This window comes from Penicillium chermesinum (genome assembly GCF_028974085.1).
Source record: "Penicillium chermesinum strain IBT 19713 chromosome Unknown utg000001l:1.0-1975020.0:1.0-1976611.0, whole genome shotgun sequence".
NCBI lineage: Eukaryota > Fungi > Ascomycota > Eurotiomycetes > Eurotiales > Aspergillaceae > Penicillium > Penicillium chermesinum.
In genome coordinates this window covers 725,870-753,300 of record NW_026695311.1, presented here as the reverse complement: position 1 = coordinate 753,300, position 27,431 = coordinate 725,870, and the positions used below count along the sequence as shown (strand labels likewise).

At 51.9% G+C, this 27,431-nt stretch overlaps 12 protein-coding genes across 12 annotated transcripts; 7 read left to right on the top strand and 5 right to left on the bottom strand.

The window, feature by feature from the left end:
• Positions 1-205: 205 nt before the first annotated feature.
• N7468_000296 (uncharacterized protein) lies at positions 206-2,201 on the bottom strand (the record flags this gene model as incomplete). The annotated part of the gene is made up of 3 exons (XM_058469593.1): positions 206-722; positions 778-2,059; positions 2,126-2,201. 3 exons carry the CDS (start codon positions 2,199-2,201, stop codon positions 206-208), a joined length of 1,875 nt encoding a protein of 624 aa, XP_058335624.1.
• Positions 2,202-4,576: 2,375 nt separating this feature from the next.
• N7468_000295 (uncharacterized protein) lies at positions 4,577-5,276 on the top strand (the record flags this gene model as incomplete). Its single annotated transcript, XM_058469592.1, has 2 exons — positions 4,577-4,666; positions 4,743-5,276. 2 exons carry the CDS (start codon positions 4,577-4,579, stop codon positions 5,274-5,276), a joined length of 624 nt encoding a protein of 207 aa, XP_058335623.1.
• A 671-nt stretch (positions 5,277-5,947) lies between these two features.
• On the top strand, positions 5,948-7,561 carry N7468_000294 (Major facilitator superfamily domain general substrate transporter; the record flags this gene model as incomplete). Its single annotated transcript, XM_058469591.1, has 3 exons — positions 5,948-6,278; positions 6,343-7,141; positions 7,201-7,561. Coding segments are annotated over 3 exons (1,491 nt in total), but the record flags the coding sequence as incomplete, so codon positions are not given.
• A 640-nt stretch (positions 7,562-8,201) lies between these two features.
• N7468_000293 (uncharacterized protein) lies at positions 8,202-12,242 on the top strand (the record flags this gene model as incomplete). The annotated part of the gene is made up of 1 exon (XM_058469590.1): positions 8,202-12,242. The coding sequence occupies one exon, from the start codon at positions 8,202-8,204 to the stop codon at positions 12,240-12,242; it is 4,041 nt and encodes a 1,346-aa protein (XP_058335621.1).
• A 35-nt stretch (positions 12,243-12,277) lies between these two features.
• Positions 12,278-13,332, bottom strand: N7468_000292 (uncharacterized protein; the record flags this gene model as incomplete). The annotated part of the gene is made up of 2 exons (XM_058469589.1): positions 12,278-12,490; positions 12,658-13,332. 2 exons carry the CDS (start codon positions 13,330-13,332, stop codon positions 12,278-12,280), a joined length of 888 nt encoding a protein of 295 aa, XP_058335620.1.
• An 806-nt stretch (positions 13,333-14,138) lies between these two features.
• Positions 14,139-15,723, bottom strand: N7468_000291 (endonuclease III domain-containing protein; the record flags this gene model as incomplete). The annotated part of the gene is made up of 2 exons (XM_058469588.1): positions 14,139-14,587; positions 14,628-15,723. The coding sequence occupies 2 exons, from the start codon at positions 15,721-15,723 to the stop codon at positions 14,139-14,141; spliced, it is 1,545 nt and encodes a 514-aa protein (XP_058335619.1).
• Positions 15,724-16,593: 870 nt separating this feature from the next.
• On the bottom strand, positions 16,594-18,553 carry N7468_000290 (amidophosphoribosyltransferase; the record flags this gene model as incomplete). Its single annotated transcript, XM_058469587.1, has 4 exons — positions 16,594-17,092; positions 17,153-17,840; positions 17,956-18,408; positions 18,469-18,553. 4 exons carry the CDS (start codon positions 18,551-18,553, stop codon positions 16,594-16,596), a joined length of 1,725 nt encoding a protein of 574 aa, XP_058335618.1.
• A 1,484-nt stretch (positions 18,554-20,037) lies between these two features.
• On the top strand, positions 20,038-20,367 carry N7468_000289 (uncharacterized protein; the record flags this gene model as incomplete). The annotated part of the gene is made up of 1 exon (XM_058469586.1): positions 20,038-20,367. The coding sequence occupies one exon, from the start codon at positions 20,038-20,040 to the stop codon at positions 20,365-20,367; it is 330 nt and encodes a 109-aa protein (XP_058335617.1).
• A 64-nt stretch (positions 20,368-20,431) lies between these two features.
• On the top strand, positions 20,432-22,360 carry N7468_000288 (DNA cytosine methyltransferase; the record flags this gene model as incomplete). The annotated part of the gene is made up of 2 exons (XM_058469585.1): positions 20,432-21,816; positions 21,889-22,360. The coding sequence occupies 2 exons, from the start codon at positions 20,432-20,434 to the stop codon at positions 22,358-22,360; spliced, it is 1,857 nt and encodes a 618-aa protein (XP_058335616.1).
• Positions 22,361-22,965: 605 nt separating this feature from the next.
• On the top strand, positions 22,966-24,801 carry N7468_000287 (putative 2-methylcitrate dehydratase; the record flags this gene model as incomplete). The annotated part of the gene is made up of 4 exons (XM_058469584.1): positions 22,966-23,223; positions 23,298-24,075; positions 24,129-24,313; positions 24,367-24,801. The coding sequence occupies 4 exons, from the start codon at positions 22,966-22,968 to the stop codon at positions 24,799-24,801; spliced, it is 1,656 nt and encodes a 551-aa protein (XP_058335615.1).
• A 967-nt stretch (positions 24,802-25,768) lies between these two features.
• Positions 25,769-26,758, bottom strand: N7468_000286 (uncharacterized protein; the record flags this gene model as incomplete). The annotated part of the gene is made up of 3 exons (XM_058469583.1): positions 25,769-26,027; positions 26,338-26,490; positions 26,562-26,758. Coding segments are annotated over 3 exons (609 nt in total), but the record flags the coding sequence as incomplete, so codon positions are not given.
• Positions 26,759-27,014: 256 nt separating this feature from the next.
• On the top strand, positions 27,015-27,359 carry N7468_000285 (uncharacterized protein; the record flags this gene model as incomplete). The annotated part of the gene is made up of 1 exon (XM_058469582.1): positions 27,015-27,359. The coding sequence occupies one exon, from the start codon at positions 27,015-27,017 to the stop codon at positions 27,357-27,359; it is 345 nt and encodes a 114-aa protein (XP_058335613.1).
• Between the last annotated feature and the right edge of the window lie 72 nt (positions 27,360-27,431).

Genomic DNA, 27,431 nt, shown 5'->3' with positions numbered 1-27,431 from the left:
CAAAGGTGCCTAAGCCGGCTGCAGAGTCCTTCAAGTTGTCTGTGATAAATGCCTTACTCGGTAGCCGAGATGTGCCTCTGGTGATTCACGAGGGCTGCCGGGACTGAAGAGTCGAGAGACATCCGAAGAACCATGCCGTATTGCCAATATCATTGATTAAATTCAGCCCTTGCATTACATGATTTTTAAGTCTCACAATCTTTAATCACCAGACGCGTCTCAAAATGCCAACGACCAGTCTCCGAATCACGCGGACCACGTACCGGAACAAGTACCAGCAGACAATACCCACAAGAACCAGGAAGGCCACAAGCCGAAATATACCCCAGTAAGTGTAATCAAAATTCGTCGGCAGAGTCGGTCCATGATAAACCTGGTTTGGATGTTCCATCGCAAGCGGCCACAGGCCCTCCAGACCCGTCGATTGAGACACCATCAAGGCAAACAAGTCACCCCAAACCAGGCTCCCGAGGACATGCATTTGCCCGGAGTAGCCAGGTGACTCGTCTGGCCGCTCAATACCCTCCAGAGAATCATATTCAGGGTCAACGGCCAAGACAAAGCCGTTCAAGTCGCCTGGTAGGATATAGGAGTTGTTAGTGCGATAGGTGTCGGTGGTGTAGGACGCAAAGGAGGCCGAGTCAATGGCCAGAAACAGACTATCCAGGAGCCCGTTGCTGTTGTCACCGGTGTCATCACTATAGAATGTTTGCTTGAAGTGCCTGATTGGTTGTTAGACAAACATAATTCTGGACAGGGTGAGGATTTTTTGCATACGTTTTGGCAGCGGCGATATCGTCCTCAGCAAACCCAAAGCCATTGCCGTCAACCCAGGTAAGTTTCAAATCCTGCTTGATCTCCTCACTGCCTGTTTGGCCTTCGCCCCAGTCAGAGATGTGAGATTCGAGTTCTCGGACGAATTCGGCCCATTCGGACTCCGTCTGACCATGTGTCAGACGGTATATAGCCAGACCATGCTCAATTGTCGCGTTCTCCTCTTTCTCCAACCGGATCGATGCAATCCAAGGCTCTGGAATGATCATATCCAGCGAATCCCCGCGAAGTTCCCCACGAACCTGCATGTGTGCTTCGATCTGTTCCATCGCCGACTCATAGTATGTCTCGCCCAGAGATTTCTCCTCTGTTTTCAAGCCCGCGTCTAACATCTTATCGAACATAATTTTATAGCTAAGCACCTTTAGACGCTCAGCAAAAGCAGGCCCCCTCTTCTCTATGTCAGCATCGTACAGAGCAGGCGGACCGCTTCCGGGCTTTGGGGGCGTAACGCCTTTATAGCCTTGCATCGGCATTAGGATGGTATAGTCGGCACGGACAGACGTTTCGAGTAAAAGTTGCAGTTCATTCGTAAGCTTCCAATGCGTTTCGTCCGGCTTCCCCTCTGCATCTGTCACGCCTCGATGGGCCCGAAGCTCTTCCAGGATCGGCCCTCGAAGGGCTTCAACGTGTCTGATGACCCATTGGTGTGCACGCTGGGTCATCATCTTGAAATGGAACTCCATGTAGACAGCCCACAAATTGGCCACGCTGACGGGGCCGAGTTTACCCTCCTTGGCTCTGTGTTCGTTGAGCATCGCGTCTAGTGATTCCCAGTGATCGTAGATAAGGTTGTAGGTGTCCCGGAGGTACCCTCGGACAATATTGTCATTGAGATATGCGAACACCGCTAAGACGGCAGAAAGATGCTCCAAGGCTAGCGCGATGTTTTCGGGACGATCGAGGCCCTTTTCCCGCCATCTTTGGTCGCTGATGGGGATGATGCCTTCCCATAGACGAGACTTGAGCGATTGGATGTTTTTGCCGATGATGCAGAGTCTCTCGTGATCGTCTACGGAGCCGATCCTGCTCGACACACGATCGAGGATGGATGGCTCGATAGAGCCTGGAGGGTAATTGGCCTGTAAGATATCAATCTCATCAATTGCGAGGAGAGTGGCATCGGTCCGGGTCTCCTCAGACCAGGTGCCGTCCGCGAGAGGCTTGCCGAACGCAAACGGAAGGAAATGAGTTGAGATGGTTTGCGCCTCCAGAATGCGATCAACTAATATGTATTAGCATGTCATACGAGTCTGCGCGGCTCCGGGAAAGAGTGGGAACGTCGACCTACCAACAGGTAGTTGGTCCTGGGCACTCGTGTGCAGTTTGGTTATAGTTTCGTCGGCAACATCTAGGTAGTTATACATGTTGAAGAATGCGCTCGGCGTGATATCCTCGAAATGGATTCCTTCGATGGCGAAGGTTGCCGGCGGGATCTGGAGGATAAGCAGACACGCTCACATGCAATTGCAGAGTTCCTATTTGCGCAGCGAACGATCACGTCGAATCGGTCCTGAAGCCTTGCTTTGTTTCGATAGAGTGGGCCTGCTACGAAGCAAAAATCTCAGGAAGAAAGGGCTCGGAATCAAGTCGTTTGGATGAGATCAGGGGTTGTACGTGTAGTCATGCCTCTTCCCCGCGAACTTGAAATCTCCTCGCAGCGTGTCTGGTGGCTTCCAAGTTCTATTGAGACCCTCGAGGAGCAGTCAAGGTAACAAGAAAGGCAACTTATCGATCGTTGGACCCTGTGAGCCCCTTTCATTGAGCCGTAAAAATTTCGGGTGGCGTCTTGCCAATTCGGTCTAGAGTGGCCGCTCCAAATCCCCGGAAGATACTAGTCGACCGGAGGATCCGCTGCAGCAGAAAAGAACCAAACTTAGCGACGGAATCAGACTTCTTAGGCTACGCTTGGGGAATATGCTTCTCCCAGTACTAAAGGCGAATTCTATGCTGGGGATAAGATTGGGACTGGCAGTACTACGTAGAATGGGGGGCAAAAGTCTGTGTGCATACCGCTTCACCTACCCCATCAAATACTGGTGTATATTCACGGTTACATATCCTACACCACCAACCCTATAATATTAATATAGTCTTTAAAGTAAGCCCGGTCCTCTCTAGATCTTTCTATCTATATAATAACTTAAAATATATAAAAAAACTTAATATTTTAGTCGTTTCCAGACTAGTTTAATAGGATTAAGATCAGGCGTGTCACGGGCTACGCCCCTGTTATACTATATGGCCCTGCCATATAGCCTGCTCTGTTCTGCCTGCCCGCTCCGCCTTATCTGTATTATCTTGCCTGCTCTATTCCTGTTGCCCCTTTTCTCCTTCGTGCTTTTTATACACAGCGTGTGGCCTAGTTTAGATTGAATCAAGTCAAGCTTTAGCCCTTCACAAGGCGAGTATACCAGCCAATCTTCAACATACATCCCGTGCTCTTTAAACCAAACCTGCATATCTTTCGCTATATAGATCTTTTTTTTATATTTCTAGAATATAATTGGGATTGATAGCGATCGATGCCATGGGGGAGGTGTAGGAGAAAGAATAAAAATGTGGGTGGTTATTAGGGTGATGGTAATGGGGCCGAGTGCACAGACTTTTGACCGGGTGGTGTAGTATCTCTCTGGAAAAAAAAGGCTTCAAAGGATGTTGTTGCCTGCTGTTGATTTTGGTGTCTCTCGATAAGCGTCCCGGAAATACGCCCATTCCAGGGACGAAGAACTGTTGCGCCCGAGGTCCACTTGCGGCTGTTTAGCGAGGTCTTTCAGTGGGGAATTGACTGGAAATGGTTCCATTGTGGGAGGAATCTATTCTAACGAATCGCGATGCCATTGGAGGGTGTCGCACACCTTATCCCAGCAGCCCAATCGGCCAGCCACCTGTGAAATCGAAGATTACCGGACAGAGGCTCTGTAAACATCCTCCGGGGTCTGTGGTGGCTCGGACTTGGATTCGGTGATGCTCTATTTTTAGAAACGATCCTGTCTAAGTGGGCTTCTCAAGCAAAGATCGTATATGACCGGTCTACGTGAGTTGTGAACTCTAGTAACATTGCACAAGAGTGGTGAGTATTACCAGCAGATCATTGTTTGGCCTGGGCTTGAGAGTCAGACAGGCACCCAGAAATCCAGTTGACTCTAAATTCAATGTCTGCGATCTTGCCCTTCGTCAGACCATGGGCGCTCCGTATAAAAGCATTGGAGATATCTGGATTGAGATATGTGAGCTCTTTGATCGCAGGGGAGCGGCGCTGGCTGTTTTCCCGAGTAAACCAAGAGACCTTGAAGTCTGGAGGAATCTGGTTTTGCGACTCTACGGGACCGCTATTTGGCCATACGTAGTGCTGTGGCGCGTCCTCGCAGATTGCTCCGTTGGAAACAACCAGAAGTGATGCAGATCAAATAATTACATGCAGAGACTTAAAAGTGTAAGGCTTGGTGTGAATAAGAGTATGAACAGGTGAGATCGCACGTACGTCTATTTCGGGTCCGGTGGCTTATACTGGAAAGAGGCTGTGGCCAAGCCACACCAGAGTCGCGACGTATTCCCGAAGAAGAAAGCGGGGCGAGACGAGCCAAGTGCCGTCATTTGGGGGGGCTGTACAGAGTAAATAGAAGGTGCCTTTCGTATCCAAACCTATTTATTCCTCATTGCTCCCCTACTATCTGCTCTTCATACAAGCTTCATAGCAACTTTTGCAATTCTTGCAACTCCACGTTTCATACCTTCCAACATGTCTCATTACGGTCAACCGCAATACGGTGAATACTACGGCCAGCAGGGCTACCCTCAGCAAGCCCCACCCCAGGGTTATCCCCCACAAGTGAGTTAATCCTCGACCCTGCATGACATGTGGAGATGCGAGAAGTGGTCTAGTGTACTGACATCCAGCCCAGCAGCAACAGCCGTACGGTCAATCTCCATATGATTACCAGCAGGGCCACCCCTCTCCATACACTGAGCAATCCCAATATGGCGGCTCATACAACCAGCCCCCGCATCCGTCCTACCAGGACCGTGGTAGCTCCCCGTACCCGCCCCAGCAGCAATATCAGCAATACCCCCAAGGTGGCGCAAACGCAGACTACTACGGCGCCCCAGCCCAGCAGCCGCAGGCCTACCCAACTGGCGAGGTCGACCCCAACGGTGAGAAGGGCCTCGGCTCCACATTGGCCGGAGGGGCACTGGGCGGGTTTGCAGGCCACAAGATGGGCCATGGTGTAGGCCACGGGCTCTTGGGAACGGCCGGCGGTGCCCTCGTCGGTGCTATCGGGATGAACATGGCTACGAACCAGATCAAGAAGCATAAGAAAGAGGACAAGGAGGAGCGCAAGCGCCAAAAGAAGCGCGAGAAGCAGGAGCGCAAGCACCGCCGTCACCGCTCGCACAGCTCCAGTTCCAGCTCCAGCTCCAGCTCCAGCGATAGCGATTAAGGTGTCCGGGGCGGTTGTGCGTGATTCATTTTTATACGGGCGTAGTTGTTTGAATACCCTCTTTTGTATTATTATCACATGTTATGCTCTGGTCTGTGCTTTTTTTTTTTCTCGTTTGATGATGGGATGAAATGCATTAGCCCAGTTTATCTACGTTCAAGCCAAAGGCCCTTCTCTTTTTCATTTTTCCCTTTTTTGTGATTCGAGGAGCCTGGGACGTATAAGTACTGCGCCGACTTCGGTAAGGAGAAAGTTTAATGTGAAACGTTGGCTCAATCTGCGAATCTTGCCTCGCCCGAGTCTCCTTTTCTCACGTTTCTCCGTACTTCGGGAACCCCAGATTAGGGATCGCCCTAGGCTGCTCTCAACCGATCGGTCTCGAGCGGAGCAGAGAAAATTCGATATACAAGTGATATAATATTTTTTTTGAAACTACAAAATCCCCGTGAAGCCTATTGCGGGTGGTTGCGATCTTTGTCTTCACCTCGCTGCCCCCTGGACAAGACAAGGCAAGAAGATTTCTCTGCTGGGACTCCAGCCACGCGAGGGGAAGATCGGAGGTGGTCTAAACCAGGAAAATCATCCCCTCCTCCGTGGTCTATGTCTTGAATTGATAACGGATACCGGGACCTATCTACAAATAGGACAGCGACAAGGCCGGTATCGCGAATATGACTGTGTCCCAAGACTCGCTGGCTGCGGTTCTACCACGGAATGCGCCACCCTGGTATCGCCAAAAGCGCCTGCTTCGCCTGAACCTAATCATTATATCATTGGTGATGTACTCATCAGCCAACGGGTACGACGGATCCCTGATGAACGGCCTGCAAGCTCTCGATCAATGGAAGAGTTTCATGGATAACCCCGAAGGCGCTCGGCTCGGATGGATCAACGCCATCTACCTGCTCGGATGTGGTGTTGGGTACATATGTGCCTCATGGATTGCAGGCCGGTATGGTCGGAAGCCCGGTGTCTATTTCGGCTTCTGCTTCCTTACCCTAGGTGTGGTCCTGCAGACCGTGGCGCAGAACTCCACAACCTTCTTAATGGCTCGACTGTTTCTCAGGGGTAACCGCTGCGCTATTCGGCAACGGCGTTCCGCTGCTCATCAACGAGATCGCGTATCCGACACACCGAGGATTCTTCAATGCTCTTTTCATGTCCGGCTGGTATATCGGCGGAGCGGTTGCGGCGTGGGTGGTTTTCGCTTCGCGGACATACGGATCTTCTTGGGCCTGGCGGCTACCTTCTCTTCTTCAGTGCTTGGTGCCTTTAGTGGGCCTCCCTGGGTTTATCCTTGCACCTGAGAGTCCTCGCTGGCTCATTTCGGTTGGGCGGGAGGAAGACGCACGGGATATCCTTGTGCATTTCCACGCCGATGGAGATGAATCATCACTTTTGGTCAACTATGAGCTTCGGGAAATGAAATACGCTATCTGGGCTGAGAGCCGCGATAAAGAGAGCAATACTGGCAGTTATGCGGAGATGCTCCGGACTCGAGGGAATCGGTGGCGCTTGATGATATCAATTAGTCTTGGCTTCTTCGCGCAGTGGGTCGGAAACAGTGTTATCTCGTACTACCTCGCGCTGATTCTGGACTCTGTGGGCGTGACGAATGTGCGGGACCAGACGCTCATCTCTGCCTGCTTGCAAATGTGGGATCTGATCTTCGCTGGGCTTGGTGCGTTTCTGACTGAGCGAGTTGGACGACGGCCGCTCTTCATGAGCTCGGCTGTAATTATGTTCATCAGTTATGTACTGGTCACTGGTCTTTCCGGCTCATTCGCTTCAAACTCCGATGCGACGACCGGAGCGGCTGTGATTCCATTCTTGTTTATATTCTTCGCGGGATACGGTATTGCCCTGTGAGCTTTTCTTGACCCTCGAAACATTGAATCAACGACTGACAACTGACCCGACGCAGAACGCCTTTCCTCACCTCCTACCCTTGCGAGATTTGGCCCTTCCACCTCCGATCGCGCGGTCTCACCGTGACTTGGGTTGCGACACTTACTGCCATGTTCTTCAATACATTTGTGAACCCGATCGCGTTGGCTGCCATTGGGTGGAAGTACTACTTCGTCTTTCTTGGCGTGTTGATTACCTTTGGCATTACCGCTTACTTCTTTTATCCGGAGACTAGAGGATACACGTTGGAGCAGATTGCAGTCATATTTGATGGTAGCGATGTCCGTGATAGTGACGGTCTTGGGAGCAGTCAGGTTCATGTTGAAACTGCTGCTAGCGAGAAAACTAATGCGGATAAGAACTTGACCGAAACTGTCGTTAGTGGGAGCTGAATTATCTTATGGTTATAACGATCGAGCGTGGAGCACAATGATTCCAATTTATGCAAGACATGATTCGTTTCATCTTTGATTTTGATTTGGTTGCCAACTGATATGAGGATCGCCCTATGACTGAGCGGCCCCTGTTGGGGGCAGCGCGGTACCTCAGCTCGTCCATCTGCTAACAAAACACGGCGTGGGACAGTCGCATAAATCATCACCACTCGGTCTAGCCCTGACTTGACGCTCCTAGCGGTCCGAAACTACCCCTACTGGCGAAATTTGTACCACCCAAGTGACCCTTGAACGTTGTGTTTGGGAGCTTCAGCCCTAAAAGACGATATTGATCTAGGTGGCCTACCTCCCAACTTCCCTAATTAATTGAGGGCTATATATCTGAAAAAGATTATTCTGCCTAAGGATCTTCCTCGCTGCCGTCAGCGCCGCGTGAAGCCACGGCCAGTCGTCTCCGATTTCCCGTTACAATCTTGCCCCACCACAGTCGCATAAACGAACACGAGACTAGGATGACTCGCAATTTGAACACCCCTGAGCAGATATTTATGAAATGAATTTATGCTGATCGTGCTCTGTTTCAGGCCTGCTCAAAGAGTTAAAGTTTTCTGTTACATTGCCCATGTCTGAACTCACACCAGTTAGTAATCCGGAAATCGCAGAACAACGCGAAGTTCTAGAGTTGTTGATCGCTGCGACCCCGAACAATGGACAAATAATCCGCGAGGGCGAATTCTGCCGTAGCGATGCATTTGTGGAGCAGTTCGGCGACGAAGAACTGGTCCGACTCATCAAGATCTACACCGACCATGACCCTGCCGAGAGACCAGGGCTCTTAGCCGGAGAGTGCGAAGCCTCGCTGATGAAGTACTACCGCCTCAAGGACGTCCATTGCTTACACCACGCGGTGGCTACCGGCTCTCTCATCGCCTATCATGTTCCGCTTGACGCGGAGAATCTGGATCGCGGGACCCTCCTGAGTGTTTTTGCCCGATCGCTTCTTTGCCTCTGGCAGGTCGATCGTTTGGAGGGGAAGTTGCTGGACGATTCGATCTACTACTGTCGCAAGGCGGTTGAGCTTGGCCCTGCACAGGAGCAGAAACGACCCTTGCATCTATACGATCTTGGCGAGCAGTTGACAGCACGGTACACCCACACACATGAAGCTGCAGATTACGCTGAAGCGGAACAGTGTTTCCAGCAGGCATCATCACTCCGGCCAGCGGGGAAACCGGTGTTCATGTTCAGATGGGCGAAACTCATTCGAGAGCACGACGAGTTTCACAAACTAGACAAAGCTGACATGCTGCGAAACTATATACTGAAGTTGAAAGATGCTATTACCAGCGAAAGCAAGGCCTTTGTACGAACAGAATACCGTGTGTCGATCAGTAATATTTGGTGGCATATGGGATGGGCGATGTGGGAGAGATGGGAACTAACGAAGAACCCCCAAGACTTGGATCATGCGATTGGTGTTTTTGGCTATGCGCGAACAGCTCCTCAGCATGGCTCGATGGAGCGATTTCGGGCATGCCGGGATCTTGGCCGCGTGACCGCTTTACGGTTTGCAAGAGATGGCAAGGCTGAAGACGGTGATTCCGCGACTGAGATGCTGAAAGAGGCTCTTCGCATTGTGCCAGACTCTGCGCTTGCGATGGAGTGTCTTGGAAATCATTTACGGGTCGTTGCTCAACGAAGAAATTCGGAAGAGATGCTCACTGAGGCAGTTGACCTACTGGAGAGAGCGCATCAGATTGCCGCTGACTCGGAAATGAGCAGTTCTCTCTGTGAAGCAAAAGCCCAGGCCCTCACAGAGAGGTTCATGTGGATGGGCAATGTTGAGGATATTGACGGGGCTATTCGAACGTTGCGCAACTTAGTCGATCAACCGTGTGAAGATCAGGGATCCCAGGTTCGGTACCTGAGGAAGCTTGCAAACTGCCTCACCTTGCGTTTCGAGTCACTCGAGAAACAGGACGACGTAAAAGCTGCTCAGGACACCATTGAAAGAGCCCTTTCTTTCACAGAGGTTTCTAGTGATCTGAGAGGAAGCTGCCTCCATGCCCAGGGAAAGATATATATCGCCTGTTACAAGCTGGGGAACGATCTTGAGCATATCAACCAGGCCGTGGAAACTATCAAGGAAGCTTTGGTGACCTCCGCAGATGATGCGCCAGAGAGCTATCTGATGCACCATGATCTCTCCATTGCATATCACCTCAAATTCAAGAACAGTCTTTTACTTGCGGATCTCTCGAGCTCGATCGAAGAGTCCGACCTCGCTCTTCATGCCTTGCAGCAGAATGTGTCTGCAAGCCCCGAAGATGCTATTCTCATGGTCACCCACGGCCTAGCGAACTCACTGACAGCGCAATTCGAGGTGACTCAACAGCGAGAGGACATCGACAGGGCAATCCTATGTTATGAGAAATGTGTTCAAGGGGCCCCAAAGAAGTCCCAGCGGTATATTATGCGCGCAGAGAATCTTGCATTCGCTTACCAACTGAGGTTCAACTTGACTGGCCAGATGGAAGACATCCGGAAATCGCAAACGCTTCTACTCGAAATGCTTGCTTGGGAGGATCTGAAGCCCAATAGTCTTTGCAACATGCACAACAACTTGGGGCGGGCTTTTTTGTTTGCGTACATCAAGTATGAAGAACAGACGTATCTAGACTTCGCCATCGAGCATTTTCGAAAAGCCCTTGCTACCGGCTGTACAGCTCCTGCCTTCCTCGTGGCTGCATCGGTCAATCTGACTCACGTATTGCGGCACAAAGCTACGCAAACCAAGAGCACCATGGACCAGATGGCTGTCATATTGCAACTAGCCCACAGCCTGAAATACATGTTGTCGCTGAAGGGCAACCAGCGAATGCACATGGAGGGCATGGCTGTCAGTTTCGTCGAAATGATTCTTCAAGGCTGGGAGGATTCCGCATTCAGCGCCACTGATCACTACGGAAGGTTATACCTGAGTGCTAGCCAGTCATTGCTTCCCAATTTCCAGACCATCCAAGGTTCTGCTGTGGTTCGATTCTACATTTATGCAGCGCTTGCACAGCATATAGTTGCCCAAGACCCACTGGCCGCGCGAGACATGATTTCTGCTGCGGCTGCCATCTTACCGAAGGCCATTTTACTCAGCTTCGATCGTCAGGATATTCTGAATAACCTTGGCAATGTTGTAGCATTGCCGAGCTTTGCCATCGCATACTCGCTCGAGGCGGGCGATTCGCCGTCACAAGCCCTTGAACTTTTTGATAAAGTCCGCAGTATCATGTGGGACCATATCCTGACCAGCCGATCGACTTTGCGCGGAAAGGCCATCGAAAGGTTTCCCGCTTTGCATGCCAAGCTAGAGCAATTACAAAAGCCCCTTGTGAAAGCAAAGCCCACGGCAGCAACAACTTCTCTTTCCGGAGGACTAGATCAACTTTTAATAAAGCAACAGCATGAAGTATACCGACAAACAATCGAATATCAGAAGATCGTCCATGAGCTACAGTCAGATGATACACCAGACGGGCTTCTCAACTTACCAGGGGATGTGAACAGCATAAATGACCTGGCCAAAGAAGGCCCGATTATCATTGTCAATCATGGTCTCTTCCGGAGCGACGCCATAATTGTGAGATCGACTGGTGTGGTATCCCTTCGACTGCCAGCCCTAGATGGAAACTCTTTCAAACAATGCGAGAGCTGGTATCAGGACGCACTGACCCTCATGGGAACCGACCTCCCTGCCGCGACCGAACGGATGGATAAACTGCTCGAATGGCTCTGGGATAGTGTTGCTGAGCCGATATTCCAGCACATCGGTCTGACTGGCCAGCAGCACCCGGGCGAAGATCTTCCACGGACATGGTGGATCACAACGGGCAAATTCGGTATGCTCCCCCTGCATGCTGCTGGCAGCTCGAATAAAGGGCCCGGACACTCTGTTTTTGACCGAACCATACCGTCCTATATCAACAGCCTCCGTGCGCTCGCATACGTGCGCAGCCGGCGACGGTCTGGACAGCAAGAAAACCGCGCTCGTTCTCATACCCGCTCTCTTCTGGTGTCCATGGAGACTACCCCGAGCATGGGAGAAAACGCAAATCTCCCCAGCGCTGGGCGCGAGGTCAAGCAGATCCATGAAATTCTGGAGGGCCGTGGCGCGAAAGCTAAGCTTCTGGGCAGCCCAACTCGTGATGCAGTTCTTCAGTATCTCGGGAAAACTGACTATGCCCACTTTGCCTGCCATGGCGTGTGCGATGGAGAAGACCCGGTGCGAAGCGCGCTGCGATTGACGGACTGGGAGACGAAACCGTTAGATGTCAGAAGCCTGGTGCAGCAGACCGATATAGGGTGTCAACTTGCGTATCTCTCGGCTTGCGAGAGTGCATCCAATCAATCCAAGTTCCGCGACGAAGGACTTCATCTGGCTGGGGGGTTCCAGATGGCTGGAGTGCCGTATGTTGTTGCCACTCTCTGGCGTGTGGATGATATTTTGAGTGTGGATATGGCTGTGGGATTCTACAAGGCCCTTGGATCCATGGGCGTCACTTGGGATCCGTCTCAATCCGCGAAAGCTTTACGTCGTGCTGTTCTGGATCTGAAGCAATCGGGTGTCGCCTCTGTTCTGTGGGCAGCTTATATCCATTCCGGTCCCTGAGAGGAAAGCCGCTTTTGTATTTCAGTATTCTCTTTCTACCAGTCATCATCAGATTGGTCCAGGGTTTCTTCAATATCCCCTTCCTGTTCCGCTTCTTCCTCCGCAGGGCGTAAATCCCTCCTCTCAAGAATCTCGTCATAGAGTAACTCGTATTGCATGCCATCATCCGCCTGGATCGACCCAACCTTGACCTCTTGCTCTGGCTCGTCACCGCGGAATTTATTTCGTTTAGTCTGTTGACTCAAGCCCTAATCGCGATGTCAGCATTCACCCCATCGACCCTGGCACCTCAGGCTCCGACTTGACAAGCGACAAAGTTCAACAACTTACCCCAATAAGTGGTCGATACCTAAACCTCAACCCCCCAAAGAAAACCACCCTACGATCCTCCTCGTCCCCTTTCACTCGAATCCACCCCTCCGCCGCCCCCACGATCCACCCAGTCCCCCTTCGGCGCAACCTCCCCAATCTCCACAAACCCAACCTTGAACCCTACCTCAACCGCCTTCTTCTGGTCCCGCCAGCAATTCACAGCTGCTTCCCGCGCACTCCACGTACTCGTCACAACCCACAGCTCGTACTCCTTCAGCTCCTCCCTCTCCCCCAATAACCGCCGGGCATTCGACACCACCCAGCGCTTGAACGGACTCTCATGATAAAACCGCTCATGCACCACCGGATCACTCGTAACAAGCACCGCACCGCTCGCCCGCTCGCTTTCAAACCGGAAACACGAGCCCAGGCTCAGCGGGGCACCGGCTGCCGCGAGAACCGTCTCTGAGATCCCCGCGCTGAGCTCCACGCGGCGGCCGCGCGTGCTGCTCCCCAGTTTCGGGCCCCAGGTCTGCTGCTCCGGCTGGGCGAGCGCGGGGAGGTCTGCTGGTGGTGCGAGCGCGGTGTCGGCAGAGCTGCGGACTTGGGAGAGATCGGTGATGTGGTTCCAGTTGCCATACGCGTCGAAGTAGCCGACCATGCCGGGGTGGAAGGTGGCCCGGGGCTGGGGGTGGTAGAGGGCGATGCCGTAGGGGTGGCAGCGCATTTGGGCGGCATATTCGATGTCGAGGGGGGGTTGGTCTGTGTGGAACCCCATTTTTTTCTGTTCTCTTGGTGTAAGTCTAGTCTAATTTGGCTTCTACTAATTTTTGGGTATTGAGAGGGGAAGGGGAGAAAGTTGGGAGTTTTGGAAGACTTCAGGCTGCGGGGCGTCGGCAAGGATGACCAGAATGGTTGGTGGTCTAATTATAGGGCACGTAATAATAAGCTTCGTATTCTAGTTATGGCAATTTTGATTTGGGTTGGGAATTTTGAAGGGACCTTGGGGATGAAGGAGGCTCGTTTTCTATGACAGTAAGCTCGTATTTTGTACATGGGGGGGTAAGCTCGGTTTTGGTAGATTGCCGTCTACCACGAGTCCTTGCTTAGATGTAGATTTGATGAGCCTCATGGTTGATCTCTAAGTTGGTTGTCTGGTTCAACGAATATATTGTATTTACTGCGACAGTATTGAGGGAAAAGTGAATAGAGCTCTGCTTAGGTTGGGCTTCCTAGGACTTGGTACTTTCCTGTCGATCTGGGTGTCTCCATAAATTTTATACTAGTGGATGTCCAGCATCCTTGAAGGCCTTCAATTCATATTATTCCGCAGTACTCTAGAAGGTATAGATTCTTTAACATGCTAGTTGCCCCTTATTGTCATACGTAAGTCCTACGAGAGCAGATAAAATACAGGGAAACAGGATTTATTAAACGGGAAAAAACGCCGATGGGATATCTCGAGGGAAGAACAACCCAGCAAAAATTTTAGGAAATACAAACGCTAGACTGTGCAAGGAAGCCTTTGAGCAAACCTCGCGTTGTCAAAGAAACAGCATGCGCCCACCGCACCTCCGCCCCTCCTCAATACTCCCAATCCGAGAGATCCTTCGACAGCATCTCAGAGAGCTCCTGAAGCTGCGAGTCAGACATAACTGAGAGTTCTGACTCGTCGCCACTCTCATCATCTGCCACGCGAGTCTTCTTCGCAGCGGCGCGGATGGATGACGCCTTCTGCGCCATCCTCTTCCGCCGAGAAGGGCTCGCGACGGCCCCCTCGCCCTCCTCCGCCGTGCGATCCCGCTTGGCGTCCCGGGTCTTGGTCCGGGTCACCAGCCGCTCCAAGATGCACTCCTTCTCCCAGCCTGGAGTCTGCGGCGAGGTGTTGGCTTTGCATCGCACGCACTCCTGACCGTGGCGGATAAGCAGCTGATGCAAGGCGTACTTCAGCTGGTCAGGGATGCGGAATTCCAGGTGGCTGAATGCAGAGATTTCACTACGGCAGGTTGGGGGGGAGCCAGCCCAGCCATTTGCTGATACGAAAGATATGGGTATCGACCGCAAAACAGGGACGCTGGAGGCAGAATAGGATGACACAGGCGGCTGTCTTGGGTCCAACGCCCGGGTATTGGGTCAACTTCTCCATGACCTCGTCGGTAGGCAGGTTGTGCATGTGGTTCAGCGACATGAGGTTTTCGTTTGCGCAGTCGATCTCGTACTTCTGGTCCTTCTCGGCCTTTTCGGCAGACACGAGAGCTTGGTCGGGGAAGGCATTGGGATCGTCGGTGGATAGGAGCTTGCGGCGCTGCAGGTTATCCTCGTACACCATGTCGAGAATGGCCTTGATGTTCCTACTTTTTCCATCCGCCAAGCCACCACCTTTGATCGCCATGAAGACATCCTTCTGTGAGGCCTGTCTCACGGCATCCCAGTTGACACTGCCCTTGCCGATGCCTTTATCAAGGGTTCCAAACCGCTCAACTAGGCCTGCGAATGCAACAGCTGCATTGTGGAAGGTGGTAGCTCCACTAAGAAGGGTGCGGATAAGTGCATCCAAGACCGATGGGACTTCCCCACAGCCGGTGACGGTCAGGGAGGGTGCAGGGATGACAGATGGAGCAATGATCTTTCCATGCACCTGGGTCAAAAGATCGTGTACCTCCTGACATTCCTGAGGAGTTGGATGCTGGAGCTCAGGGTAGGGAGTGCTACCGGGAGTCAACTTGTAGGTGCTCCTCTTGATCACTGTTTCGAGCGCGGGTATCGCACTTCCAGGAGTTACGTCTTGTCTATGTCCAGGAGCAAGCCCGGTGGAAAGTGGGAAATCTTCCTTGTTGGCCTCATTTTCGATCTTGAGCGGCTGGGCCTGAGGAGAAATAATAGGGATTGTGCCAAGGTTGTGGGGAAGTTCTCGGCTTTGAGGAGAGGGTTGAGCAGGCTGCGTGTTATCACTTGCATGAGCGGCCTGCGGGGTATCGTTACTGTCCAGACGCGTGGACTGCATTTTGTTTGACGTGTCAGTTGCCGTTTTGGCCTTGGTCTTTTTGGGAGCAGCATGAGCCTTATCTGCTGTGAGCCTGGAAGAAGGGTTTGACGAAGCAGATGCCTGCTGATCATTTGCCCTCGCGTTCTTTCGACACGACGAAGCACGAGTGCTGCGACCAGACATGATGAGAGAAGGTATGATAATCGATAAAGTGCGAAAGTGTGAGTGTGAAGGTCAAGTTTTCATTTGCATCAAATGAAGGACTACCCATCTCAATGACGTCACCGGCCTGATGTTCTTGTATGGGCTCAGGCGGTTAGGTTACTGAGGAAATGCTTGAGGGACAATAAGGCTCTTGCAGGTTTCAAGTTAGCTCTGGGGTTAGGTGCAGGTTGAAAGTTGAATGGGGAGTTGACAAAGGGAGGAGTTTTGCTAAGGCGGGAGGTCCTGTCAGTAAACGAAGCTGGAAGATCTATACAGCCGGCCCAAAAGCCGAAACGAGGCTATTTTTCAAGGCTTGCCTAAAGCCGAGACCGTCTGAACTTGGCAGAAAAGGGATCCGACCTGGGGGAACAATTATCCGTGGGATATTCTACTCCTGGCCTTGATGCATATAACGAAGGGTACTCAGATAGAACCTATACAATATAACCTTGAATGCCCTTGCCCAAGATAGGTAAATCAAGCTGTCAATGGTGGACTGTCAACTAAGTACATATGACTGGCAGTTGTGTCTAAAGATCAGAGCACGAGGGCCAAGGAGGCCAGGGCCACGTCTGTGTAGGGTTGAACTCGATTTTCGTATGTAAGCATAGGCAGCTGCTTTGACGGTATACTGAATCGCAAGGATTCGTCAGCGAGCCCTTGGGTTTTAAATCATGATTGTATGGACATTTTTTAAGTGGTATCAGTAGTTAAGATCACATAACATCTCGTCGGCATTCACATCCGTTAAATCGTCAAATCCCTCGTCTAAACAAGACTCCAAACACGCCAGATGCAAGGGGGAAAACACGAAATCGAAAAAAAAAAAAACAATTAAATTGATCAAGCTCAAGGCTGATCACCCAAGTTGTGGATACTGATATCCATGCGGTCTGAGACCTTGTGCTCGTCATGATTCTGCTGAGGAGTCCGAGGGTTCACCTCAGGGGATCCATTGGCAGGGATAATCTTTCCATTGGTATCCATAGCGACACCGTTGGCTGCAATCTGGTAGTCGGTCACGCTTGCAAAGCCATGGGCCACTGCCTCCTTGGCCTTGTCAAGCGCCTTGATCTTTCGGCCCTCGCCACGGACCTGTTCAAGGTGATCGAAGTAGTCCTGTGACACGGGGGTAACATAGCTGCCACAGAAGACGCCAACCTCGAAGTTCTTAGGTTCTTGTTGGCCATTCTCGTGAGCAATCTCAGCGCAGGCGGCCTTGAGATCCTCCAGAGTCTGGAAGACGACGCTCTCAGCACCGATGTGACGGGCAATGCTTTCGACGTCACGGTTGTGGGCAACGAGCTCTTGTGGAGAGGCTAGGTCAATACCGTAAATGTGTGCATGACTGCGAGTAGGTTAGTAGACGGAACTTCCAAGTCACGGGGGTTTCAACAAGTGAACTTACGTGATCTCAGGGGCACAGCTGGCCAAGTAGACCTTCTTCGCACCGGCCTCACGGGCCATGGACACTATCTCACGGCTAGTGGTGCCTCGAACAATACTGTCATCCACAAGAAGCACATTGCGGTCCTTGAACTCAGCCTTCATAGCATTGAGCTTACGACGAACACCCTTCTGACGGGTCTTTTGCTCTGGCATAATGAACGTTCGGAACACGTATCGGTTCTTCACAAATCCATGGCAATAAGGCTTGTTGAGGTATTGAGCGACAAGGGTTGCGGACACGGTAGAAGTTTCAGGGATGGGGATCACCACATCGATATCCTTGACAACATCGGGGCCCAGAACCTTAAGAATGCGAGCACCGAGCTTATCACCCATGCGCTGGCGACTGCGGTACACACTGATACCATCCATAACAGAGTCTGGACGAGCAAAGTAGACATACTCGAAGATATCAGGAGCATAGTCCTTCTTGGGGGCGACCTGGCGGAAGACAGGCTCCCCGCCCTTCTCAATAATGACGGCTTCTCCGGGCTGGATGTCCCGAGTGTTGGTGAATCCAAGCTGATCCAAAGCAACAGACTCAGATGCCATCATGTAGTCAGTGCCATGACCATCCAATGAGGGTCGGGATCCGAGGACTAATGGCCGAATGCCATATGAGTCACGGAAGCCAAGTATGCCAAAGCCTAGAAGGTTGCTGGTTAGATAGGCCACACAAAGTATTACCCCAGGAATCCCGACAACAGGGGATTTGACGAAAGATATCTGGCAGGAGACATGCGAGGAAAGGGCATGACTTACCAGCAAGCATAGCAGTACAGGCCCATCCACCTTCGCATCTCTTATACATGCGGCTCAAGCTAGCAAACAGATCTTCTTTGTTCACACGGGCCTTCTTGGTTTCACTCAACTCATCAGCGAAGATGTTAAGCATGAGCTCACTGTCACTATCGGTGTTGATGTGGCGATGAGCCTCCAGATCCAGGTACTTCTTGAGTTCTGGGGCATTGATCAAATTTCCATTGTGCGCAAAGCAGATTCCATAGGGGCTGTTCACGTAAAAAGGCTGCGCTTCAGCGTTGGCGCTGCTACCAGCCGTGGGGTAGCGGAGGTGTCCAATTCCCATGGAGCCAGGCAGGTTCGCAACCTTAGCACCATCCTGGAAAACCTTCGCAGCCATCCCATTGGCCTTCAGCTGGTAAATCCGTCCACCATGTGCGCAGGTGGCAATTCCAGCTGCATCCTGTCCACGATCTGCAGAGCAAGCAGAGGTTCAGCACATGATCCCAAGCACAGGTAGTGACTGCTACTCACGTTGGAGGAGGTACAGGGCTTCGTGGAGGTCCACTGCCGCAGCAGAGGAGGGGTTGGCCAGGATCAAAGCGATGATTCCACACATTGTGGCGGGTTCAGAGATGCTCGGGGTGTAGTTCCTAGAGAAAGCAAATTGACACGGTCAGCATCTGGGCAGGCAATCACAGCAGAGAAGTGTCAATGGCTAGCTTGCTTGTCCTGATCAGATTGGAAGTTTCTCCGCAGCAAAGGCTAGGAAGTCTAACATCTATAATTTTTTCCAGGTTCATCATGCAGACAGCAAGGGGCAGCACGGGTTGCCAACCAACACTTACCAAAGAGCTCAGAATGTTTGGACAAACAGTCAACCTGGTCCCCCAGAAACACGGAAGAGGAGGGAAAAGAAATCTCGATGCATTTTTTGGTCCCGCGGTGGTTCCAACTCCACAAAGATTTTTTTCAGTGGACGCCGACGCCGGCCCGCGCGGCTGCTGGCATGACTCAGCAAAACGGCCTTTGCCCCGGTGGCCGACTAAGCACCACACAGCATTCCAAGGTTGAAGGTGTTTGGTCATCTTAATTCGTTAACATTTGGAGGGTACATGTGGGAGATGGAAAGGTCACTAGAGTTGGTAGACAAAACAGGACCTTGCAAAGTCTTATATATGCTCTACTCCCATCGATCCTATCGAACTTCTATAGGCAATAGGCGAGGAGACGGTGCTTTATAGTGGACGAGCTATTATAGTAAAAAAAAATAACTTGAAAAGATCCCGGACTCCGTCCATAGTATGATCACTTGAGCTAACGTCCTACTAGCATGCTTCTCTCTGGTGGATTTGTACTATCTAGAGCACCCGTTTTGATTACCCCACCATAACTTCAAGACCAGCATCGGGGCTATCCGTGAGCCAAAAAAGGAACCACGGAGAGGATAGTTTGGATTTGTTCCACGAAAATTTCAAAGATATCAAAAAAAAAAAAAGCCTTTTCCTTAGAAGTTGATCTAGTGATAGTAGCTATCAAGAAGCTGCACCCGGGCATATTCGAGCCTCGATGCGTCTGCTGACCCCTTACCCCTTATATCCAAAGACAACAACACTCTTTCACATAAAAAGGCTTGAGTGAAACACATCTTACAAAGTGATACTTCCATATAATTTTAGTGACATATTCATTCATCCCTGCCGTTGAAGTCCGGCTTTCTTCAATGGAAGCCGAACGACAGAGTGATACAGATCACTACAGCAGATTACTCCAGACGCTATAAACACCATTGAAAGCCTAACAATAAGCCTTTAAGACCATTGTGAGGGAAAATGGACAGTTTCCATCTCTTCAATTAAATATGGTTCACATCACAGGCAATCTCCCGGCGGTTGGGTGTTCCAAGCTGAGAGCTTTCTCATCAGAGCATCATGCTATGTGGTAGGATAGTCAAGGTATGATAGACTGCTCTAATCGTCAGAGCAGAGTTATTTACATGCCTCCTCTGCTGAATGATCCTGAAGAACCGCAGTATCTCTCAAAGCAGTTTTTTTTTCCCTTGATCTCCTCGGCCATTTCTCTCTCTTTCTTCCTCAATCGACGATGGCAGCCCTATTTGGCCCGCAGCCAGCTTCGCTTGGGAAATTCAATACGAATATCGATATCCTCGAGCACCACACCTATATACCCGCTTCAGAGCTGGTGCAACCGTACGGACTGCCTCAGCATCGTCCGCGGGACCGTCTTCAGGATCCTTCCCCAACTCGCGCTCTCAGTAAGTACGGCCCATATCCACCATTCAACAAGACCCGGAGTACTCCGTGGACAGCTTGCTTGAAAAGCCTCATTTTGTTCTTCAGGGTTCTCATTGCGGCGTCTACCTTGACGTCTCAGTCAACTCTCAAGTTTACTGCTCTCCGTAAGCAGGGTTGAAAAGATGATGCCTCACTGCTAGTATCTGATCGTCTCTAACCCACCGTCTATAGTTGGAACCACCATGGATCAGCCAGTGGACCTGACCCGGGAAATCGTCGACCTTACCAGGGATACCGGTGAAGACCGCGATAGCACCCCGGCCGATAAATTCATTGATCTGACTCTCGTAGCCAACCGAGACGACTGGGTGCATGAGCCTCCCCGGACTCCAGCTGGCAAGTCGTATGTCGCAGTCAGGGAACGTCTTGAGGCTCAAGTTTCCCAGCCAAGCAAAGACAGCCATCCTTGCACTTGCATGTTTGGCAGGAGCTCCATGAAGCCCGGTGTTTGTGTGGAGCTCATATGCGGAATGTTCCTGCGAATTGAAAAAGTCGTGCACGGCGGCTACGAGACGTTTCTCTCCGGTCGCTGGTTATTCCGCAGCAAGTATGCTGAACAAGTGTTAGGGTTTCTGCCCAGGGTGGAGGGCGAGCTAGTATGGCTCAAGCAAAAAGACATCTTGGCCACAGTCGCAAAGGTCAAGCGGATCGTTGAAATTAAGTTCACAAATAACAGGCTGGATAAATGGGAAGACCACAGTGATCTTGTGTGCCGCCTCGCTTTACGCGTTCATGAACACCAGTCCTCGGCTTCAGTGGGAGAGCGGGCTTCCGTCGAGTACTTGACTGCGGCAGAAGCAGACCCAATGTACTCGCGGACATCCCGAGAGTTGCGTGACAAATGGCGTGGGAAAGGGGAGACGATTCTATTTGGTGCCCATGAGTTGCCTCCGAAGCTCGCAAAACCTGCAAAACGTGCAAGGGCCCCGACTCGCCCAGCTTCAGACATATCGGTGATTGATCTCGACGAGGTCACTGTGATCGATCTCGAAACAGGAACCGCTGATCCCGAAGAAGACAGTACAAGCCCCGTATTCAATCTTGTTGACCCTCGCAATAGGGCATACACTCTCGGAGATGCATTCTGCGGTGCTGGCGGAGTTTCTTGTGGCGCCCGCATGGCTGGACTGAAGATCCGGTGGGCTGTTGACGTGAATCCGAATGCCATCAAAACATACCACATGAACTTTGGTGGGGACACTACAATCATTGAGCAATCTTCTTTCGACCAGTTCATGTCAAACAATGAGAAGGAGCTGCGCGTTGATATTGCTCATGCATCTCCTCCTTGCCAGCCATTCTCGCCGGCACACACAATTAATAATCAAGAGCGCGACGAAAAGAACTCAGCATGCGTCTTTGTCTCCTTGGATATCGTGAAAAAGGCAAAGCCTCGAATCCTGACCATCGAAGAGACGGCCGGCCTATTGGAACGTCACTCCCGTATGTTCAATCGGATCATCCAGGACTTCATCGAGATTGGGTATTCGGTTCTATGGGGCATTGTGGAGTGTATGAACCACGGCGTACCCCAGACAAGAAAGCGACTGATAGTTATTGCGGCAGGGTAAAGGAGAACCCCCCGGCGAACGTTGCTACAGACCCACCAAATTTCAAGTACTGACTATTTTGACTCTAGACCCGGCGAGAAACTCCCATCTTTCCTGCCCGAGACCCACGGACCAGGCCTTCGACCATACAAAACCATTGCGGACACAATTGACAGCATCCCTGGCAACGCACCCGACCATGACTGGTGGACTTTGCTAGAGCAGCAGTACGATCGAGGGTATAAAGAACCCTACGACAAGCATGGGCCTGCTAAGACCCTCACCTGTAGTGGAGGTGAGAGGAATTATCACCCCTCTGGCAAACGACGCTTCAGTGAGCGAGAAGCTGCCTGCTTGCAGACCTTTCCTCTCGATTTCCGATTCTCCTCACATTGTATCCGCCAGCAGATCGGCAACGCGGTGCCTCCTCTGCTGTCGAAGAGCCTTTTCGAGCATATTGCTCATTCTCTTCGTGAGACGGACGAGGAGGAGTTAAAGCTGCCGCCAGAGCCAGCCGAGCCAGTCCTGATGGAGCTGGACGAGTGGGGATGCATCATGTGACCCGCCGAGGTCTGGTCCGAGGTTGGGGAGAGATTTGTCGGAGGGAAAGACGGGGGGAGATCACCCAATCGCGGGAAGGGCAAGATCAGGCTGGGATTCCATCGTTTGTCACATTTCACCTTCAGTAGATACCCATAATCGCCGATAGTCGCATCGTCCCTGAAACTCTCGTGAAGAGGGTATAGTGACAGTAGCTCCAAGTCTCGAAGTAACCTTTCTCAAGAATGTGAAGCGTACGCCGTATGGACTCAAGAGTCCGTGCCCTCCGATATTCGGATCCTGCAAGAAGCTCACGGAGCTACCAAGGGACCAAAATAGAGTCGATTTTTCTCGTAGTACTAATGCCGCCCAGCGCATTATATCCCATCAAATAGGGCAAAAGGAAAGGTTGCGTCGGTACGCGTACCGACAGTAGCCGACTGGCCTCGGCAATGAAAGCCGCATGAAATCACCCTTTTTCCTACCTTCGTCGCACCCAGACCCCCGGTCTCCGCATTCTTCGCCTTTTTTTTGGCTCCTAAGATCGCCAATTCTCCAAACTTCCCTTCTTCAACTACCCCGTGCTTTGGCTTCATTTCAATTGCTCCCCTTGTTCCTCTTTAATCATGTCCTTGCCCGCTGTGAGACGGCTGACCCACTCGTCTCCCCGCACTTTTGCCCGCATCCCCGTCTCTACAATCTCCCGCTTTGCCTCTCCATCGCCCATTGCTTCTGTCCGCGCTCGCGCTCCTGTGACTCGATTCTCCACGATGGCTGCTCGTCAATCTGCTGCTCCGGCTGCGTCAGTCGACAAGTCCTACGATCCTGAGATCCAGGACATGGCCAGCTACATCCACAAATACAACGTGGATTCTGACCTTGCTGTGAGTCTTTCCATCGGCTGCAACGATCGGGTTTCGGGGTGAACTTCAGTCTGATACTTACTTTTGGGGTTTAGTTTGACACTGCTCGTCTCGTTTTCCTGGACACTCTGGGTTGTGGTCTGGAGGCCCTGAAGTTCAAGGAGTGCGCAAAGCTGTTGGGCCCCACTGTTGAGGGCACTGTTGTCCCTCACGGTACCCGCGTGCCTGGTACTCCCTACCAGCTGGACCCCATCAATGGAGCTTTCAATATCGGTGCTATGATCCGATGGCTCGACTACAACGACTGCTGGCTCGCCGCTGAGTGGGGTCACCCCTCCGACAACCTGGGTGGTATTCTCGCTGTGGCCGACTGGATCTCCCGCACTAACCGCGCCGGCGGAAACATTGGCAACGGAAAGATCCTGACCATCCGCGATGTCCTTGAGGCTATGATCAAGGCTCACGAGATCCAGGGTGTTCTGGCCCTGGAGAACTCCTTCAACAAGGTCGGCTTGGACCACGTCCTTTTGGTCAAGGTCGCTACCACCGCTGTCGTTTCCAAGCTTCTGGGCCTCACCGAGAAGCAGACGGCCGATGCCATCACCCAGGCTTTGGTTGACGGCCAGAGTCTCCGTACCTACCGTCACTCTCCTAACACCATGTCCCGCAAGTCCTGGGCTGCCGGTGATGCTTGCCAGCGCGCCGTGAACCTTGTTCTGAAGGTCCAGAAGGGTGAGGGTGGTCTCCACACTGTGCTCTCTGCTCCTACTTGGGGTTTCTACGATGTCCTTTTCAAGGGCAAGAAGTTCCAGTTCCAGCGTCCTTATGGCAGCTACGTGATGGAGAACGTTCTCTTCAAGGTCTCCTATCCTGGTAAGCATTACGACCTCTTAATACTTCATCGCTATAAGCTAACGCCTTTCTAGCTGAGTTCCACTCCCAGACTGCCATTGAGGCTGCTCAGATCATCAACAAGAAGCTTGCTGAGCTTGGAAAGAGCGCCAGCGATATCAAGGAGATCACCAACCGCACCCACGAGGCTTGCATCCGTATCATCGACAAGCAGTTCAAGCCCATGGACAATTTTGCCGATCGTGATCACTGTGTTCAGGTATGCTCAGTTTTTATTTTTTGAAACCGAAGAACCCGCTAACTCGTCCAAAGTACATGGTTGCCAACATGTTGGTCTTCAACCGCTTGACCGCCAACGACTACGCCGACGGCTCCGAGGCTGCTACCTCTCCTCTGCTGGAGGACCTCCGCCAGCGCATCCGCTGCGTCGAAGATGAGCAGTTCACCAAGGATTACCACGACCCCACCAAGCGCACCATCCCCAACGCTCTCACCGTCACCCTGAAGGACGGCACCGTTCTGGATGAGGTGGTTGTTGAAGCTCCTCTGGGCCACCGTCTGCGCCGCGAGGAGGCCAAGCCGGAGATTCTGGCCAAGTACAAGCGCCACTTGCAGGGACACTTTGACCAGGCTCGCATTGACGAGCTGCTGAAGGTCGGCTGGGACCGCCAGCAGCTCGAGAACTTCGAGGTCGACAAATACGTTGACCTGTACGTCAAGGACAAGGTCATTGCCCCGTCCTCGTAAAACGGCGGGTGCTCGAATCACAATTCGGGGACGGTCTGAGTTATGTATGATGAATATATCCTACTACCGAGAAAGCAAAATTTGTATAGACAGTTATCGCTGAATCTACGATACATTCCAGTTTCAATTGATTTTTTCTCCAGACTTCTAGATTCTACTGTAATGAGATCACTCGGACTACTGGATTCGCATCGAAGCTGGTCCCCGGCGTCCAATCTCCTGCCACTCGGATGTATCTACGTTAAGTCTCGATGATCATAGCGTCCATAATGTATGGGATAATGCCAAGACAGCTATCCCGAGTCCACGGCTGTAACGTTTGCATTGTCACAACGGCATCCTAAGTCTGCCCGAATAGATTAGTAGATCTTAGGTGATCCATTTGTCCCCAAACTCCCGCGCTCGGACACCGGCTCGGAGGGATCAACAAGCGGATTGCGTGACCTACGAGGTCCATTGCCTAGTTCCACTTGAAGTGCTTGGATTGGCAGACGCGTCAGTCTCGAACGTTTCGGACTCTGAACCATGCCGAGCCGAAACAATGATGTCTGGAGGCCCGAAGATACATCCAGAAGCCGATCCCTTCATACAGTGAACAAGTCCTCAAGGCGCGGACGCCTGGCGATTCTATCAAGAATAGACTATTCCGACTAGCGCATACTCAGGACGCCGGCCCACCACGATTCCCACCTCTGCTGCCACTCTTTCACCGAAGCTCTCCGGGTTGATAACGATCTAGTCGAGATCGACGGCCCCATCAACTCCGGCTACAAAGCCGCTGCATTTGCCTGCCTTGTCGGCGAAAGATGACAAGGCACCTTTCTTGAGGGTTGAGGAGAGACAGATAGCTCTGGAGTTGCCGATTTATTCAGTACTGGTTAGGTCTTACGAGCTTATTTGTTTATTGGGCGACACGCATTGTGGGAAAGTCATGATAATTCAAGGAACACGTTCATAAGACGTAAAGCTATGTCGCTGTCTCGGCGGGAGAGTACACGGCTTGGCAGATCGGACAGTTGTATCGACGATACTCAAACCAGGATGTCAGGCATGGGAGGTGGAATGCATGATGGCATCTGCTGAGAACGATCGTACAGTTTCGATCTTTGGGATCGGTGGATGAAGGGGGTAGAGAGGAAGAGGACTGGTTTGGGGCTCGGTGTAGATGTGCCGGCTCAGGAGCGGGGAGGTAAGGCGACGACGATAGGGACGACAGGCATATCGAACTTGGCATTGTTAGCAATCTTCTCTAGAGACAGAGCCGGTTGACCACGGCCAGATAGCAAACTCGCCCTTATGCACCCGGTACAGAAGCACGAATGCCAAGGAAGTTAACGTGGACACGGCATTCCAGTCCGCAAGGCTCGCTTCAACACGCCCCTCAAAATATTTCGTAATGGGAACATCTCGAAATGCAGGCAGGAGTGCATGCCCAGCCCTCGGCGTTCCCCACACGCCATGCTTTCTCCAAGGCCATAACCAAGAGAATATGACGGGTGGTTGGAAGGATGGAAGATATCTGGGAATCAAACGTACCAAATATCTTGCGAAAACTGGTTTAGAGAGCGTGGAGAGTTCTGGTCTTCTAACCACCGCTCCACGGACACCTGCTCCATTGACGAGGTGAGATTCTCCACCTCACTGGCCCGTCTCGTTGCGTCCTGGCGACGACGGATACACATGAGTAGTCTGTTGCAAACGGCATGGCATTAGAGATCCGAGCGGAACCGACCCAAACAACGAGGATGCCAAGCGCTTACATCGGGACAAAGCTGATAACGGAAAACAGCGCCAAGGCTCCAATCACGATTCCGATGACCTCGCCTGTTGGGATACTGTCTTTCGACATGGTGGGGGAGTCATCGGCCGCGGGGCCGGGCCTTTGAGATGATGCAAGCGGGATGCAAGAACAGGCGCAGATAAGCCCAATTCCCTGCTGGTAGAGCGGCGGTGGGATGCTGGGAGTCTCGGAGTTCAAGTTTAAGGTGTCGCACCGAAATAACACTGGCAGGATCCCAAGCCAAACGCCCGCCAGCTATCGTTAGATCTCACGCAACAAAGATACTGTGTCAAAGTATATCAACGATGACAGCCATGGGAAAACAACCACAAGATAGAGGGAAAGGGGCTCGAATTTGAATCAGGCTCAATCTCAGACCCCGTGAAGTCGGAGGTGCCAAGAAGTGCCCAGAGCCTGCCAAGCACAGTAGACTATGGACCGTAAAACAGACCGGAACTGGACGCATCGCATGGGGAGCGCCCAGAATCCCGCTCTTGGCGCTCCGCCGCCATTTGGGCCAATCACAGGCCTCTTTTGCCACCCGCGGCCAAGACTCCAGCCCAGTCGAGTGCGTCACGGCGCGCCTCGGCGGTTGGCACGACCACGCCAAGTTGGATCGTTCCAGGCCGATTTCTGGTTAGACGAGCGATTGGTCAATGACCGCCCCCGGTTCCCCAGATATCACGTCGGTACGATACCGTGGATTCGGCTCTACCATGCCGTAGACCCGACGAGCGCAGCGGCTTTCGCCATCGAGGCTCACGCGCAGATTATTTAAGTGGGACTTATGCCCCCCGATAGAGTTGGAAAGTTTCTAGAATAGAGTCAATTGTATTTATGAAATTGAACG